This window comes from Hyperoodon ampullatus (assembly GCF_949752795.1).
Source record: "Hyperoodon ampullatus genome assembly, chromosome: 16".
Taxonomy (NCBI): domain Eukaryota; kingdom Metazoa; phylum Chordata; class Mammalia; order Artiodactyla; family Ziphiidae; genus Hyperoodon; species Hyperoodon ampullatus.
In genome coordinates, this window is record NC_136929.1 from 2,922,124 (window position 1) to 2,939,180 (window position 17,057).

Below are 17,057 nucleotides of genomic sequence, written 5' to 3' on the forward strand. Positions count from 1 at the left end.
ATAATGGCCAATACAGCAAAGTCATGAAAAATTGGTCCATGTAAGGTAGAAACTAAAATACAAAATACCAATAAGAACTATGAAGAAAATGGGAAAACTTCACAGAAGGCTATGATAGATCTCATGAGTAAATGGAAATATACCATATACCTGCACAAGAAGATTCAAATAGCAAATACATAGGTATTCTCCAAATCAATCTATAATAGTAAATGGAAACAAATAGAACGTTTGTCCTATTAAATATAAAAAAAATACCAAAAAGTGAAGTTTTTGTTTGCCTGTTTTTGCAGGAATAAATAAATGAATCAGTGGAAAGTAATGGAGACATCCATGTATATATAAAAAATGAGTATATAATAGAGTTGACATTCCATATGAGTGAGAAGGTAACAGATTATCCAATATTGGGTTGGGACAATTGACCATCCATTTGGGGAAATATTTGGTGAGAGTTAATATACACATTAAGTTTAAGTTCTAGGCACTTTTATATGTCATCTCATTTGAACTTCATATTATCACTTTGAGGGATGCGTATTATTACTCATTTTACAAATGAAAGAAATTGAGCCTCAGAGAGACGAAGAAAGCGCCCGCAGGTCTCACAGCTCCTAAGTACCAGAGCCCAAGGTCAGGTCCTTCTGCCTCAGGGCCTGTATTCTCCCACACCATATGGAATTTCAATTAACTCCCTACCCTAAACACCACAATAAATTCCAGATGGATAAAGCAGACATTGTTTTAAATGTAAAGAATATAGGAGAACATTTTATAATCTTAGGGTGGAAAAGACTTTCTTAAGGAAAATGTAACCCTATAAAGATGAAAGTTCAGAGGTGATCTCAAAATGTAAAGGTTCCTACGACAGAAGACGACATAAACAAAGATAAAACAACAATAACAGAATGGGAGAAAATATCTGTACATAACAAAGCAATAGGAAAATGAATAATCTTCAAATAAGTACAAATGGCCAATATACACCTGAAGAGTTGCAGAAAATAACTAGAAACCAAGAAGGTGCAAATTATATTTAAATACATGTATATAAAATGTATGTATTATATAATAGGTATAAAATATGTAATATTTTAAGTATTTCAGATATAACCATGTATAACTATATTTTTTTTCTCAAAATGGGAAACCTTTATTTGGTTACTGTCCAACGGCACTAAAGGCAAAAGGAAGTAAGTATTCTCTTACACTGCTGGCGGAGATATAAAAGGGCACAGCTTTTTTTTTTTTTTTTTTTTTTTTTACAATTCAGTAGAAAGATAAAGTGTAAAATCTTCTCTGCTAAAAATCTCATTTCTATGTATCTCTCATAGAGAAATACACATGTATGTGCATGACAAGATCAACACATTCATCTTAGCATGATTTTCAAAAAAAAGAGTTGAAACAATCTAAATGCTGATCTTTAGAGGAATGTTTAAATTATGGCATATCCATAGGACATCATTATTTGCAATAGTTAATTATACTGAATTAATCTCCATGTGTTGACTGGGAAAGATCTCCAGGGCAAAGTGTTACATAGGAAGAAAATTAGCTATTTGAAGATCAATACATATGATATGATCCCATTTATGTAAAAAACAAAGCAAAGCAAAACTGTACCTTTGCCTAGGCATTGTTCTGCCTACCTACTGCTATGTAACAATCCACCCCTAAATGTATTTGCTCAGGAATCTGTGACTTGGGCAGGGTTGGTGGGGACAGCTCATCTCTGCTCACTTGGCATGGGGTGGGGGGCTGGGCTGGAATTGTCTGCAGGTTCTCGCTCACACGCCTGGTGGTTGCACTGGCTACCAGCTGGGGCTCAGCTGAAGATACAGCTGGAACACCTGTCTCAAGGTGAAGCATCCGTGGAGAGGAGGGATTCGTCAGAAGCTGGTCTGCTGGTCCCTCCCAGCCTTGAAATTCTCACGGCACCATGTCTGTTTCACTCTCTCCGTGAAGGCAGATGGGAAGGCTCATCCCGAGACCAGGGAAGGGAAACCAGACCGCATCTTTGATGGGAGGAGTGTGAAATTTGTGGTGTTAAAACCACTGTAGAGGAGTGTGTATAATTTCTAAGAAAAAGATCTGTAAAGATAGGTACACCAACAGTTGACAGCTGTTACCCTGGGGAGGTCAGTAGATTGGGAAGTGGAGGCCGTAGTAGATTTGGTTAGTATAAAACCCATCTTGAACCGGCTTAAGAAGAAAAGGATTTTATTGACTCACGTAACTGGCCGTCCCAGGGGTTTGTGTGGCTTCAGAGGTTGAAATGCTGCCATCAGGGCACTATATTTCTCTCATTTTCCAGGCAGACTTTCTCCATGTGATGGGCAAGGCCACCTTGGAAGCCCCAGACCTAAATCCTCACAGGTTAGCTGCTCCAATGGAAGGAGAAAAAGTAATTGTGCTGGTAGCTCCAGAAGAAAGTTCCAGGAAAGATGCGGAGTGATAGGCTCGGGGTACCTGCCCTTTCTTACCTCCATCACTACGGCCAGCAGGTAGGGCATTTCAACTGGCCAGGCCTCTGTCACCTGCCCACCTATTCAGCAGCTGCTTACTGTTCTGACTCTGACTTCCTTTGCTTTGGCACGTGGGGAATTTCCTTTCTTGTGTTTGCTCTTAAGGATGTAATAACCCTTTTTCCCTCCTGCACATTTCCTGCAGTTTTTTTAGTGTTTCATCATATTGATCAGAAGCTCTTCATGGCTCCCATAGATATCTGATTTTTATCGTCCACACTTTTATTTCTCGGGCTGACCTTCTGCTTTTTCTGCACTTAAGGAATGTTGGCCTGACACCTTCAATTGTCAAAAATTCCAAGTCGCCCCACCAACGAGGGGAACGTCCACCCTTGGTGATGCAACAGTCTTCTATCCCATGCACGCACGCTTCAGCGCTGTGACTTTACCAGTAAGGCCAGAAGTATCCTTCACTAGCTTCTTTCCTGTGCCGGATATTAGAAAATATTTTTAAAAATTGACATTAAGAGTCAGACTACCAAGGAACCTCACAGGAATAAAAGAGGAAATAAGGTGAGTAAATCTGTCCGTATGTTTTGCTTCCTCAAGGCAGTAGCCCCAGGAACTACAATAACGCTGTCACTTTAGGTTTTTGCTAGGATTATCAAGTTTGTTCTTCTGTGGTCTATTCAGTTGTCATATTTTCCAAAAATTACGTTGCACTGCAAGCTCAGAGGCAGGAATGATAACGTCACCGAAGATTTGCTTCACAGCCATACGTCGTGTTAGGGCTTAAAAAAATGACAATAGTGTCCTATCTTTACATTGACCTTAAAGATCTTTTTTTTTTTTTGCGGTACGCGGGCCTCTCACTGTTGTGGCCTCCCCCGCTGCGGAGCACAGGCTCCAGACGCGCAGGCTCAGCGGCCATGGCTCACGGGCCCAGCCGCTCCGCGGCATGTGGGATCTTCCCGGACTGGGGCACGAACCTGCGTCCCCTGCATCGGCAGGCGGACTCTCAACCACTGCGCCACGAGGGAAGCCCCAAAGATCATTTTTGAACTATAGTGTAATATGGAATAACCCCCCAACTATTTCACAGTTGTCCTCACACATTCTTTTCTTATCCTTCCCTTGTGCAGCTCAATCTAGTTTTCACTTTTCTTAATGTTCTTGAGTCTAGAAATAAGGCCTCAAAATTTGCAAAGTGAAATGCTCATTACTAGCCTTTCTCATTGAATGAGGAGCGGTGAAGTTCATCCTGGCGTATCCCTACCTTCAGCTGACCGATATTTTAGGGCAGATCTTTGTGCCCTGAAATTATTTCACTGTTAGTCAACTTTGGATTTTTCATGTTTATGGAGTAGATCTATGATTCAAGGAACCAAAAATATTTTGAAAATTGTGTATATTGACCATGGAATAATTATAACCCTCACCACCACCTAATTTTTACTTACCTTAAGATACAAATGATAATTTCCATTCGCTGAGCATGTCCCAACTATCGGGGAAAGAATGAAGCCAGATCCACTCTGGTTGCCATGGTGGCAGTATAATTATCCACTTTAAACATGGCATCCATCAGGGCAAGAAGAATTTTAAAAAGGGAAGGTTTACTCTAAACATAGTACCTGAATGTCAGAGCCAGACTTGCAGTAGCTCCCAGTCTAGCACACCATCTGCCCCGTTGGCCATAGTTGATGCCAAGTGGATCTGTCTCTACCTGGGCCAAACTGTTTCTCAAGTCACATGTGTGTTGCAGAGAGAAAGCCATGCTGCCTGCCCTCATTGCTGCTCTGGCTCCTGGATTTTCTGAGCCGTCCCTTCTCTCTTCCGTCTTTGCTTAAGGCATAGTCACTTACTGCTACTGGCAACCAAAAGACACTTAAATACAATCACAGAGGAAATTTAAGTATTTATCAAGCAATTTGTTGCTTGATAAATAAAATAAAATTTGGGAGACAGCAAACCATTTCTAAGCATCTTTGTAAATGGATAAATTGCTAATAAACCCTATGAACAATTATTGACATTTGTTTTTATGAAATTTTATAATAGAAAGTATTCAGTGCATTAAGTTATCAAAATCTAACCAAATTCAATTTCTCAAATATCAATCATTTAGAAACATTGCATTTCTAGTGGCTTATACATTTGTCCTAAAAATCCTTCCTTCACACAAACCAACTGAAATTCCATTTTAGGTGTGATTATAGAACATTTAGAACTTAGAGAAGAAAATGTCTTGTTTTTCTATGTCAGTTCTTAGATTCGTTATTTACTCAACACGTGTTCATTGAAGGCTGATGGCTTCCCTTGAAGAGTGTCTGAGACCAGGCCACACGTGGAACAGCGTGGTTCAGTGGGAGGGGCCGCCCTGGAGTCACAACACTCAGATCGGTCCAAGAGCCCCACCGCTGACTTGCTGAGTGACTTTATCATTCTGGGCCTCAGTTTCCTCACCTACACACAGAAAGGACTGAACTACTCTTCTCTCTACACTCAAATTCAACCAAGAGGTGAGTCAGCAAGAAGTTTACTGGGCTTTGATAGCTGCTGAAAATACAAACTCTATTTCTCTACTTACTTCTGTGTTCTACAAAGAGAAACAATCATTTATAGAAAAGCAGCTGCAGACTTAGGCAGGAGGAAAGAGGAAGTTGACTCCTTATTCTAAGGCTGGACTTGACTGTTTCTCTCCAGCTGTAAGGAATCTCAATTTCATTTTTCAGACAGAATACATCTGTTAACTAGAATAATCAACAATTGACCAAAAGTATTACTCCAGTCATTATTGGCATGGTGTTTAGCGTTTCTAAGTTACTTGCACACCTTAGCCTAGGCAGATCCTCCTGCCGTGGGATAGATACGCATTGTCGCTGGCCTTATTTTGTCTATGAGGACACTGGGCTGAGAAAGCAACTTCTCCGAGGTCCGACTGTATGAGGTCAACTAGTCCCGATTCAAACCGTACGACCTCACATCTCATGCTGAGACCTGGGTAGCACTCTGCCTCTGGTAAATTGCTTGAAATGTACTATGGGGCCAGATAGGAAATGCGCTAGGACAGCGCACTGCTTCACGGGAGGAAAGGCAGGTGCAGATGCTACGCTTGGTAACACAGGTCCTTCATTCAGGTAAAAGCCCAGCAGTGCAGACCCCAGGCTGACTACCCTGCACCCTGGGCTCCTATTCCAGCTCTAATCCTGGGCCCGGCAAGTTTCTCCTACCTTCTTCAGTTTTCTCAGTCATAAGTGGAAAGTAATTCTCTATAGCCCAGGGCAGCAAAGACAAAAGCAAGGTCACCGCGGCACCAGGTAATATGGGCCAACGGTGCCAGGTCCTGACTGCAGGCGGGCGTCCTGGTGCAGGATGGTGGTAAGAGGACACAGGCTTCGCGGCCCAGTGAGGGCCGAGAGGCCGGTGAGAATCAGGTCCCCTCACGCGAGTCTTAGCATCCTTACCAGAAGCACTAACACCTTCGAGGCAGGGGTGTTATAAAGGTTTAACGTAAGTATACAAATACCTACCACAGTGCTAGCATGTGGCAGGTGGTGACTGGTGGCTGTTAATTTGTCAGCAGTGCTGACTCACTTTATTCAAAGTGGACCTGCTCAAACAAAAGCATTTTCTTGGGTAATAGGAACACTCAGGTTTAATGAAGTATTAAATGGTTCAAATCAAGATTTAACCTGTTACTCAGTTTGCAGTGACTTCTTCTCAAGTAAGGGTTTTAAATTGAGAAAGTATCAACCCCATTTTCTGGAACAAAATCAGATAATACAAAGAATTTGAGGCAGGGAAAGACAAGTGACCTCATGCTTTGTTTCATTTCAGTCAAAACACGTTGTCATCCTTTTTCGGGGGCCAGGGGACACAGCACGCTCCTGTTTGGTTTGTGAGGAAAACAACTGTATGTTAAATATTCTGAAACAAAATCCCTCATAAAAACCTCCCGAGGCTATTTTGAGTCGGGACACACCATTTACCACTGTTATCTTCCGGAGCCTCCACACTCGTGTAGAATGAGGGTGATGAGGACACAAGTGCGTCAAGAAAAGCTGCAGTTGACCAGCAATTTCTCCAGATTAAATGAATCCAGAAGTCTACCTCCCACACTGCCTAAAACAAACGGAACGAAGATGAAAGAGGACTGGGTCACAGGCTACAACAGAGAGGGAGACAATTTCCATGAAATCTTGTTCTATACATGCCAGCGATTGCTAAGAGTCATAAATTACTTTAGACAGAACGATGGGGAGGGGCCAGACCTTCCTGCAGAAGCACATTAAGTCTTTAAAAGTGCACAGACAGGAAGTTCATAATTTGCTTAGTGAAAGGTTTAATACCTTAATACACGTGACCTGGAACACTATATGAACATGAGGTACAAAAGGATATTTCAAGTAAATACCTATTCTTTCTAAACAAGTAAAAAGTAAAAAAAAAAGAAAAAAAGAAAAGAAGTATATAGTAATAATACAATGGATTTTGCTTTGGTAAATGCTTTATTACTTCAGCAACTGCACCCACAGATGGTCCCGGGTACCGAGACCACACCACAACGTCCAAGTCGCTGGAGGGCACGTCTCTGTGGGCGGCCCGTGGGTCCTGTCGCTGTGGTATTCCTTCTCAGGACCCTGAAGGTACCCTCCTCTGAGCACCTCGTGCCCCAGGTACACCATGCCATGGCTGCCCGATATGCAGTGGTTGAGTGAACTGAGTTGCCTTGTCCCAGTTTAAAATAAATTATGCTCTAATGGAAACATTTTAGACCCTTTATCTGGACTGTAATAACTTGGTTATTAAACATAAGCAACTGGTGGTTAGCAGAGGTGGTGGGCACATGAAATGGGTGAAGAGGGTCAAAAAGTACAAACTTCCAGTTATAAATAACTCATGGGATCTAATGCACAGCATGGTGACTATAGTTAATAATACTGTATTGCATATTTGAAAGTTAAGAAAGTAAATCTTAAAAAGTCCTTATCACAAGATTAAAAAAATTGTAACTGTGTGGTGACAGATGTCAACTAGACTTAGTGGTGATCATTTTGCAATATATACAAATATCCAATCATTATGTGGTATACCTGACACATAATTAACATTTAATGTTATGTCGATTATACCTCCATAAAAATGTTTAAATCAAAAAAACCAAAAAGCAAATAAGCAAAAGCAACTGTTCTACATTAGATAGCTTTTCACTAACCTAAATAAATACAAAAAGAATTCAATCCCATTTTCGGCACTCCCCGAGGGTTACCTGGATCTTTCTGTTTTATCTTATCCCTTACCTGGTGATAAGGTTCTAAGCACTTATCTGTGACTTTTTATCCAGTGTCCACTGGAATTAATCAAAGTGATTTAACAGACAGCTAAATCTAACAAACTCTGCCTCTGTAACACTCCACATTTTAAAAAGAAAACATGGCTAGCCATTGTCCTTACTGGAAACCTCATCGAAGGTAGGGAAAAAAGACCCAGCAGTAGATGAACTCTATGCCAGTGTCTTACTTCACCTCATTTAGTTCTCGGAACCACCCTAAGTGAAACATATAGTTGATTCTTGAACACCACGGAGGTGAGGGGCGCTGACCCCAGGGCAGTGTAAAATCCAAGTATAACTTAGAGTCAGCCCTCCGTCCCTGCAGTTCCTCTGTATCTGGGGTTCAGAGTCCACAGATTCAACCAAGTGCAGATCGTGCAGTTCTGTAGTGTTTACTTTTGAAAAGAACCCGCGTGTAAGTGGGCCCATGCACTTCAAACCTATGTTGCTCAAGGGTGAACTGTATTTTACAAGTGAAGAACCACGATCACGAGACGAAGATGGAGTTCGGACATAGCAAGGTTTGGCCCCTGTGCCTGTCTCTCTCCAGTAGAGCTGTCTACACCGAAACTGAATAAACATGAAGAAATCCAGTATTAGCAAATATGTTCTCTTCAATTTTCACTTCCATAACTTAACTTTCATCATTAGCTCTAATTAAAATAGAAGTGGAAAACTAGCAGATAGAATTGTTTTCAATATAGTTAATTTATACAAGCAAAGATTCGTTTAAACTGCTCTTCTCGGCATTGGACTGTCATTGACTATTTTAGTTAACTTATTTTCATCTAGTAAACTTCCTAATTTTTATTTGTCTAGGTAAAGCTTATCAAATTTAAACACTTAAGATTCTTAAACGTTTGGGAGTTTTGCTGGAAAGCAAACGCCCATTTGTAGGTATTGATATGCAAACAGTTCACGTTTTCATGTGTGATCAACTACAATGTGCATTTCTCTACCAAACAGCCCTCTGTACTGGAAATTCAATGTAAAAGTTAGGGAGTTATGTCTGGCACAAAAGAAGTTCTCATTAATTGCTTACCAACAATGTTTCTGAAGTCAACAATCAGAAAACAACTTACGGTTTTACATGTAATAAACACATGCCATACACGTGCTCAGATGCTACAGTGGTTCCTCGATTCTTCCTTGTGGTAGCTTCAGGGACTCAGCAGACTACGGAGAGAAACTGTTCTCTCCAATACAGGGTTAAAGTGAACCATATATCGCTTAGAAAGTAAAATTCCATTGACCCTTTCAGTATGTGGGCAGTGGAGGACACCGATTACCATGCAAGAGGTCAGTCTAAATCAGAGGTCAGCACAGTTCTTCGACTGGGCCAGAAAGTAAATAATTTCAGCTTTGTGGGTCGTATGGTCTGTGTCCCAACCACTCAACTCTGACGCTGTACCAAAGCGGCCACACACAATGCACTAGTGAATGAGCCTGGCTGTGTCAATAAACTTTATTTACGGACACTAAAACTTGAATTTCATATAATTTTCATATGTCACGAAATTGGATTCTCATGTTGATTTTTTTTTTAAACATTTAACAATGTTAAGATCATTCTTGGCTCACACACCATACAAAAGCGGGTGGTGGGCTGTATTTGGTCTGTGGGCAGTAGTTTCCCCACCCCTGGTCTAAACATACACTCTGTTTTAACACTTATTTTTTGCTGGCAATTAGATAACTTCTACTTCATTATTAAGTGAGAACAATAATACAAAATTTGCTTAAGGCTTTGTCTAAGCTGCTGGTGTACACACGTTTAAGACAAAAATTTAACACTTACTTATGTCAAGATTAAATATACTGGTAGACGAACAAACTGGCCAAGTTTCATTTATTTCTTGATGTCAAGCCTGTACGGCTCTCATGCACACCATGGCATCTGGCTGCACTTCTGACTATAAATACAGCGAGTGCAAGTTCACTTGAAAATGCACATTTGTACACCTTATGTAAGTTAAAGACAGCTACACTAGTATTTGTTGATAGCAAAAGCGTGATCTGAAGCTCCAGGACTGGACCACTCCTGTTTGGTTTAATAAAAAAAATGTACCCAATCATTAAAAATGGCCATTTGGGGAACGGGCCAGTATATAAAACGTTTGTCAGGTAAAATGTAACCATTTAGCTTTTTTAAAAAATGATTTTCAAAGTTTAAACCTTTCTATTGAATTGTTACATGGATATACACTATTATAGCAAGAAACAAATTTGCTATGGGCTATATTTTCAGCAACTTGGCTAACTTTTTAAAAATCTGTGAAGTGATAACATTTTTTAAAAAATAAAATGGTAGCTAAATGAAATCTCTTCTTTCCACATTTAATGTGTTCGGTTGCTTCCAAGTCATATCCCCGACTGCCAACAACAACAGAAACCAGAGACCCACTCGAGTGTTTAATTCAAACCTGTATTTGCAGTTTCTAAAATGCTGATCCACAGACCACTCTCTCGTTACACATGTGCACCAACGGAAAAGCAAAGAGAACCCCGGTCATCCCTACGAGAGGAACAGCTCCTCTTCCAACAGTCTTCAGAAGGCTACATGTGCAGTCCCTGTGCCCATCCAGGTGGCGATGCAATAAATACACGGCTCGCCCTGCTCACCTCGGTCCAGCCAGGCCCGCCACTACCTGTTGTAGGCCCGCTCCTTTTTGGACTTCTCCAGGGCCTTGTCCATGGTCTTCTCGTTCTCTCCTCGACATTTGGGGCAGTACCACTTGCCCTTGGGTTTATGGTTCAGCCCCACGCAGGAGAAGTGGAACCACTCGATGGGACACTCGTCATTGTCACAGCCGATCATCTCTCCATAGGAGACCTGATTGCACAGACAGTACGTGGGCTCGTTCGGGTCAATGGGAAGGTCTGCAGGGGACGCTTCCCTCTCGGCTTTGGCCTTGGAGCGTTTCTTCTTCTTGGAGGCCTTTGCCTTCTTCTCCTTAGGCGTTCCGGAGGTGATGTCATCATGGTCGTGATTATTAGCTGCGTTTTCCCGATTCTCGTTGTTGCGCTGTCGCCGGGACCGCTTGCTGTTAGGCTTTTCTGCCTGCGCGACTGTCTCAGTTTTTGACTTATCCTGGCCTGCTTTGCTGTGCCCAGTGGTGTCACTGACCTCTTGATGTGCCTCAAAGAGTTCCACGTGACTGTCCACCTGCCTGGCCCGGTTCTCCACCAGCTCCACCATCTGACTCACGATCTGGATCTTCTCGTCGCCCAGCTCCTGGCTCCGAATCAGGGCCCTCTGAATGCAGTGCAGCACTCTCCTCCTCTGGGTGCCGTCCGTCTCCCGCTTGAACTTCTCGTAATACTCATCCAGTTCCTTCAGGATTTCTGCACAGGAAAAAATAAGCGTTACACCCTCGCTGTAAACCCTACCAAGGCTTTCGGTTCTCTAATCTACAAAAAAAGTAACTGTTAAGGAACAAAAAGGATCAATACAAGGCTTCCTAGCATGAAACCTTGTAACCTGTAGGCCTCTCTGGCAGGCTTTTTTTTTTTTTTCCTAGTGAAAAAACCTCTAGCACTAAATACAAACATCAACACGGTTCCTATTTATCCAAGTGCCCCTCGAAGCTCCCCAAGGGACTCCGTGCATTCAGAGACTGGGTAATGAAAACTCCTTGGACAGGCAGCTACGGGGAAAGTTCAAGTGTAGGTGAAGTGCTGAGGTCCAAACCTTTATTTTCTGTAAAATTAATGATTATGTCCTATATTTCCACTGTTTTTATTTAAATATTTTTGTAATAATTTAAAGGCTGTTATTTTAATGTACCGATGTCTAGAATACCGGATTAATTTAGAGAACGTACATAAATACTACATAGTGACCCAGGGCCTCAGTTTATTGGTCACATCATTCCATCTCAGCAGGTACAGGAATTATCTCTGTATTACCCTGTATTACTGAAAACAAGAATGGTTTGTCACAATAAGCCAGGCAACCCAGCCTTGCTTTAAAACAAACGTTGCAGATTTTACGTTTCCATTTACGGCTTAAAACAGTAACATCTATATCTATAAAAGGCAACAGATTTTAGATAATCTGACTGAAATAAGGAAAGTAAATATTCTTCCCAAGAATTTACTTAAATACACAGATATAAATTACCAGTTATTTTCCCTAAACAGTAACCATTAAATTAAATAGTATCAGATTTTGTATTCTCTTAAAATAAGGCAATTCAACTCTCCAACTCAGAAGCTGTGGGAGGATACGGGTGGGGCGAGTATAAAATGTGACATAACCCCTTCCAGATCTTATATCCAATTAGTTATAGGGCATAAACCTCACACTGGAGTAAACATATGAACTTAGGCGAACACTACTTAAGCACATATTATTTTCCAGGCTACATTCTTCAACTGATGATAGAGCTGAAGATATTTCTTAGAGGAACAATGCAGACTGTCTGCCACCAGAAAGGAGGAATGCCATAGTCTCACGGGCTCTTGGAGTAATTATTCCTGAAAATAAATAGCTCTATTCAACTTATCCAAGTTCTATTTCACAGGTGCTAAAATATGAGTTTCTGCCATTTATTAAGTGGATTACACATTACAAAACTGTATCACTTGGTTTAATTAGTAACCAAATTTCTAAAGACAATGTTATCATTTCATAGAAAAGAGAACAATTCCATCATATTGCTAATTTAAAATTTAATAGCATACAGCTTCTTTTACATCACAAGCAAGCTTACAGCCACGTGAAGCCCCGCTGTGGGAAAGAAACAAACACCCCATTACAAAATTACCAAGAAATTCTTTTACCTACACAACAGCATACATTTCTCCGATGCCCCAAGCGAAGTACTCTTATCAACAAAGCCCCTGAAGTACAAACATCTGCAAACAGGAACCCCTGTGCTAACTAGGGTGGCATCCTGTCAGCACACCTGGCTTCTTCAGCTTCATCAGCTCCAACCGCTGCTGACCCTTTTTTCTAAAAATGCTCCATACCGACACTACAGGAAAGCAATGGTACCATGGAAAGAATCTAAGGATTAAGTGAGACTGCAGCCAGATTTAAACTGATCTGTCCAATTATTAGAAATGTCTTTTTTGTTTTACGCAGGGATTGCGCTGAAGTGCTTTATGAAGCCTTCTTCCTTGGTGCGTGGGCATTTAAAAAATAATACTTTAAAAATAGCTGAAAAATATTTTAAATTCAAAATAACCTCAAATATCATTGGTAAACTAATTATGATCCATCCTTATGAATTAATGTCCAGTTGATGTTTACTATGCAAACACTGTTAACCAAAGTTTGACTTGCAACCTAGGAGTTCTTTTAAAAATAAAGCCTTAATTCTTAGATTAGACTGTGCTGCATATCTCAACACTCAGTACTAAGTCCCAACCAAATGAGTTACGACTATTACCATGACGGATGTTAAGGCTCTGCAGCTCACTCAGGGCACTGGCTTCCACGTGAGCCGGGTAGGGTGCGGGTGGGACTGATTTTCTCCGAAGGAGCCAAGTACGCACTGAGCGTGTATTAACTCGACGGAAGACACTCCGGCTCTGAAGCAGTAAAACAGGCTGCCAGACAGTAAGGAAAGCTGTAAGAAAGCAACCTCAACGGTATACTGACGTGGACGCTCGAAAATTTTCAGGATGAACTTCTTGGTCTCCTTGAGATTTCCTAAAAATGCTAAGGAACAGTGCCGGTGACGACGAATTCCTCAAAGACTGGGAAACCCGTTAACTCTCCGCTTTAGTCATTCCACCACCCGAGCCGCCTCCGAGCTCAGAGCACACGGGAACCCCTCGGGGGCCGCCCGGCTCTCCCTGTCCTGGGCCACCGACCCACCAGGCCTGGGTCACTCACGCTTCCCCCGCTCCACGCGGCCGCATCCACGGGTCCTCGGGGCACGGGCGGGAGGCCCGACTGCGCCCTCGACAGCCCCGGCAGCAAGAATTGCCGGCCTCGCCCTGTCCCCCGGGCGCCGCCATTGCTCCGCGACTGAAGTGACCAGGCTCACGTCCATGTGGGCGGGGCCAAGCCGGTCCCCGCCAATGGGGAGGTGACCAGCCGGCGGCGCGCCCCGCCCCTGGAACCACTGCCTATGGGGGTCGCCGGGCCGGAGGGCGGAGGCCAGGTGGGGCACCAATCACAATGCAGGACCAGAGAACACAGCCCGCCCTAGCTACACCAATGGCCAATGCGACGGCGGAGGCCGAGAGACCCGAAGACATTCAAATCAACTCGACCTCCTCCCTCCTCCCCGCCCCTCTACCAAAGAGAAAAAAGAAAGCAGCGGAAACAGAGACCCTTGCCAGTCACTGCGCAAGGCCCGCCCTCATCCGGCCCAGCAACCAATGGTTCAGCAGCGGACTGATAAGGACATTCCATGGGAGATGCCACGGCCAATTACAGGAGGCCGAGGCGGAACATTCGCAATATGCTAATAAGGCTCCTATAAAAGTCGCTGCGAAGCCGAGCCTCCGGTAGAGCGCGCAGGGGCGCCTTCCCCCCAGGAGTTGTCGGTTTTCTGTGGGGTGCTTTCTGGCTTTCCACCTCCCCCCACTCTTCCGTTTGCCTGCTGCGCAGTCCTGTAAACATGGGTAAACTCCGAGTGACTATCCGCGTTCCAAATACAGACCCCAATGCCGTGCCTGACCAGGCAGGAAAGTTTCCCCAACAGCCAGCAATTCCCAGCGGACCCGAACCCTCCGTCTCTCTCCGGCAGTCTGGGCAGCCGGGGCTGCAGAGAACGACCCACAGGTCCTCTCCCCTGCCATGTTCCTCTCCAAGCCGACGATACTTGCCTGCGCCCCCCAAGCGCAGCACAGATGGGCGACTTCTTCGCCACATCCTCCCTTCCCTGCCCTCCCCTTCCCCACTGCACACACGGAATAAAGCCCTGGCCCTCCGCAAACTACACCCGGCCGCGTCGCCTCTCGCAAGTCGGCCCTCACTCCGTGTCCAGGGCCGTGGGCTGGGCGGGGGCGACTGAGGCTACACCACGCGGAGTACGGACCCCGGACTTTATGTAACACTCAGATTCGGGACTGGGTGAAGGTGGTTCCGGGGACAGCGAGCAGGGCCGGGGGACCCCTCGTCCGCAGCGCCCTCCCAGCAGCCCTGCGCGCAGCCCCGTCCCTGCGCCCCTCAGCCTAGCGACCGCGGCACATCCCTCCCTCGGCGCTGTAGCCTGCGCCCCCTGCGCCCCCTCCCCCGCAGCACCCCGCCTCGTCACTTCACTACAAAGAGCGCTTTGCTCGCGCAGCCTGGCGTTGAGACCTCTCGTTCCTCCTTCCTCCTCCGTGTCCGGGCTTCGCGCACAAGGACCTTGGCAAATCAAAGACGCTCCAGACCTTTTGTTTCTGCCGGCAAGGGCCCCGCCGCGGGCTCGCGGCTCTCCAGGAGGGGAGCAGGACGGCCCGCAGCCCCGCGGCGCGCCGCGACCGGTGGGGATGGAGCAGCCGCCCCCGCCCATCCATCCCGCCGTACCTTGGTATTTCGCGTCGATCTCCCGCATCAGAGAGACGTTTCTCTGCAGATCGAAAGGCAGAGACTCGATGGAGTCCAGGTAGTCCTCCACATAGTTCACCAGGTGGATCTGCTCCCCGTTGGCAGGGCTCAACATGGTTCACCGAGGTCCCCGGCGACTCCGCGCGGCTTTCCGCTTCCTCCGGCCCCCGCCCCCTCGGAGCCCAGCGCTGCAAAATGCAAGGCTCCCGCCCGCCGTCGCCCCCCCTCCGGCCGGCCCCGCGCCGCTACATCTGCGAGCCGCGCTGCCTGGGCCCGGGGACCGGCGCCTGGCGGGCCGGACCGGCGCTCGGCGGCCTCAGGCGCGGGGCGGGCGCAGGCGGGCGTGCGGGCGCGCACCCCGGCGCAGGGGCCGGGGCCGGGGCCGAGCGAGCGCGGGAAGGGGCGCGCGCCGCCCGCCGCGCCGCACTTGTCCAACGTGGAAAACCCAAATACCAGTTTCAAACACTTGGGAAACATTCGGCCCCCAGCACCGCGCATGCGCCCCGGCCCCTCCGCCCCCCCTTCTCCCGTGGGCCCCGCCCCCACCGCGTTCATGCCCCTCACCAGCCCCGCCGCCCGGGGGTGTGGGTTTGTCTGTCACTTTTGCCCGGGCGGGGGTCGCGGGGGCAAGGGGCGGCGGGTGAGGCGCAAACTTTACTAAGAGTTTCGCACTTGCAGGCGGAGCGCGTCGGGCGGCACTGCACGCCCACAGGGGGACGCGGGGCAGCAGATAGCCCCGCCCAAGACCTGGCCAGAACCGACCCGGCAGTGGCACCATCGCGAACCCAGGTCGCCACCTCCCTCCCCATGCTCAGCCCCTCACTCTCCGAAGCCCGCCTTGCAGTGGAAAATAAGTACGGCTCGGAACAGACTGGCAACCTCAACAGCCAATCGAGTTGCCGCTCTCACATCAGTAGTCCAATCAGGACGAAGAGAAGGCGGGGTGAGCACGGATACCTCCTCCCGGGCTCTTACTACTAGAAACCCGCGTCCTCCAGGGGGCGGAGGGACAGGGCTGGCCGAGCAGGCCGGAAGCGATGGCGCATGCGCACTGGTGCGGCCCAGGCAGCAGCCTGCCCGCGCGGGAGACCTACCATTCGGCAGTCGGACCACCACTCCCAGCAGCCTTGGCGGCTCTCGCGCTTGCGCAGTCCTCACCGCCCTCCCTTTGTGTTGTCGGCCGGAGCCCAGTGTTGAGCGGCTTGGGAACAAAGGGGTTCGAGAGGGGAGCAGTTCCCCACGCCGGGCCCCCGCAGAGGGCGGGCCACCCCGACTCCTTCCCGCCTGTGTCCTGGAATCCGTTCTTTAAGTCCGCGCCCCCATTTCGAAAGACCACCCAAAGCGGGGCGGGGCAGGCTTCCACTTGCCGGGGTCCTGGGGGTCTCTCCCTGTGCTGTCTCGGCCCCTCCCCTCCCCCCATGGCTCCTCTCCCCGCCCTAAACTCCTCGATTAGGACTTTCGGAAGAGCCCCGTTGCCTAGACGACGGGCCAGCGCTCAGACCCGCCCCTTCCGGCCGAGGACCCGCCCACGGGCGTGGCCACGCTCTGGCTTTTGTCCTCTGGGCCGAGGCCTGCATCACGGCTGGTGTTCCCGGATTGGCGCGCTCGGCTGTTTCGGCTGTGCTTTGCTGTTTGGCCGTCTCGTCTTCCGAGGGGCGGGTGTCCTGTCGCGGTCTCTAACCCTGTCAGGTAGCTCGGCCGCAGCCTCCGGACGCCCCTACCAGCTCCGCGCCTGGGCGGCGCCGCGTCCTTCGGCTCGTGG

At 46.8% G+C, this 17,057-nt stretch overlaps 1 protein-coding gene across 2 annotated transcripts; it reads right to left on the reverse strand.

Moving 5' to 3' along the window:
* Positions 1–10,207: 10,207 nt before the first annotated feature.
* On the reverse strand, positions 10,208–15,410 carry ING1 (inhibitor of growth family member 1; the record flags this gene model as incomplete). 2 transcript variants are annotated; one of them, XM_079721924.1, is made up of 2 exons in its annotated part: positions 10,208–11,148; positions 15,275–15,410. In XM_079721924.1, 2 exons carry the CDS (start codon positions 15,408–15,410, stop codon positions 10,448–10,450), a joined length of 837 nt encoding a protein of 278 aa, XP_079578050.1. In that variant the 3' UTR covers positions 10,208–10,447. The 2 variants fall into 2 exon arrangements, with proteins under 2 accessions (XP_079578050.1, XP_079578051.1); XM_079721925.1 differs by lacking the exon at positions 15,275–15,410 and adding an exon at positions 13,200–13,260.
* Positions 15,411–17,057: the final 1,647 nt, after the last annotated feature.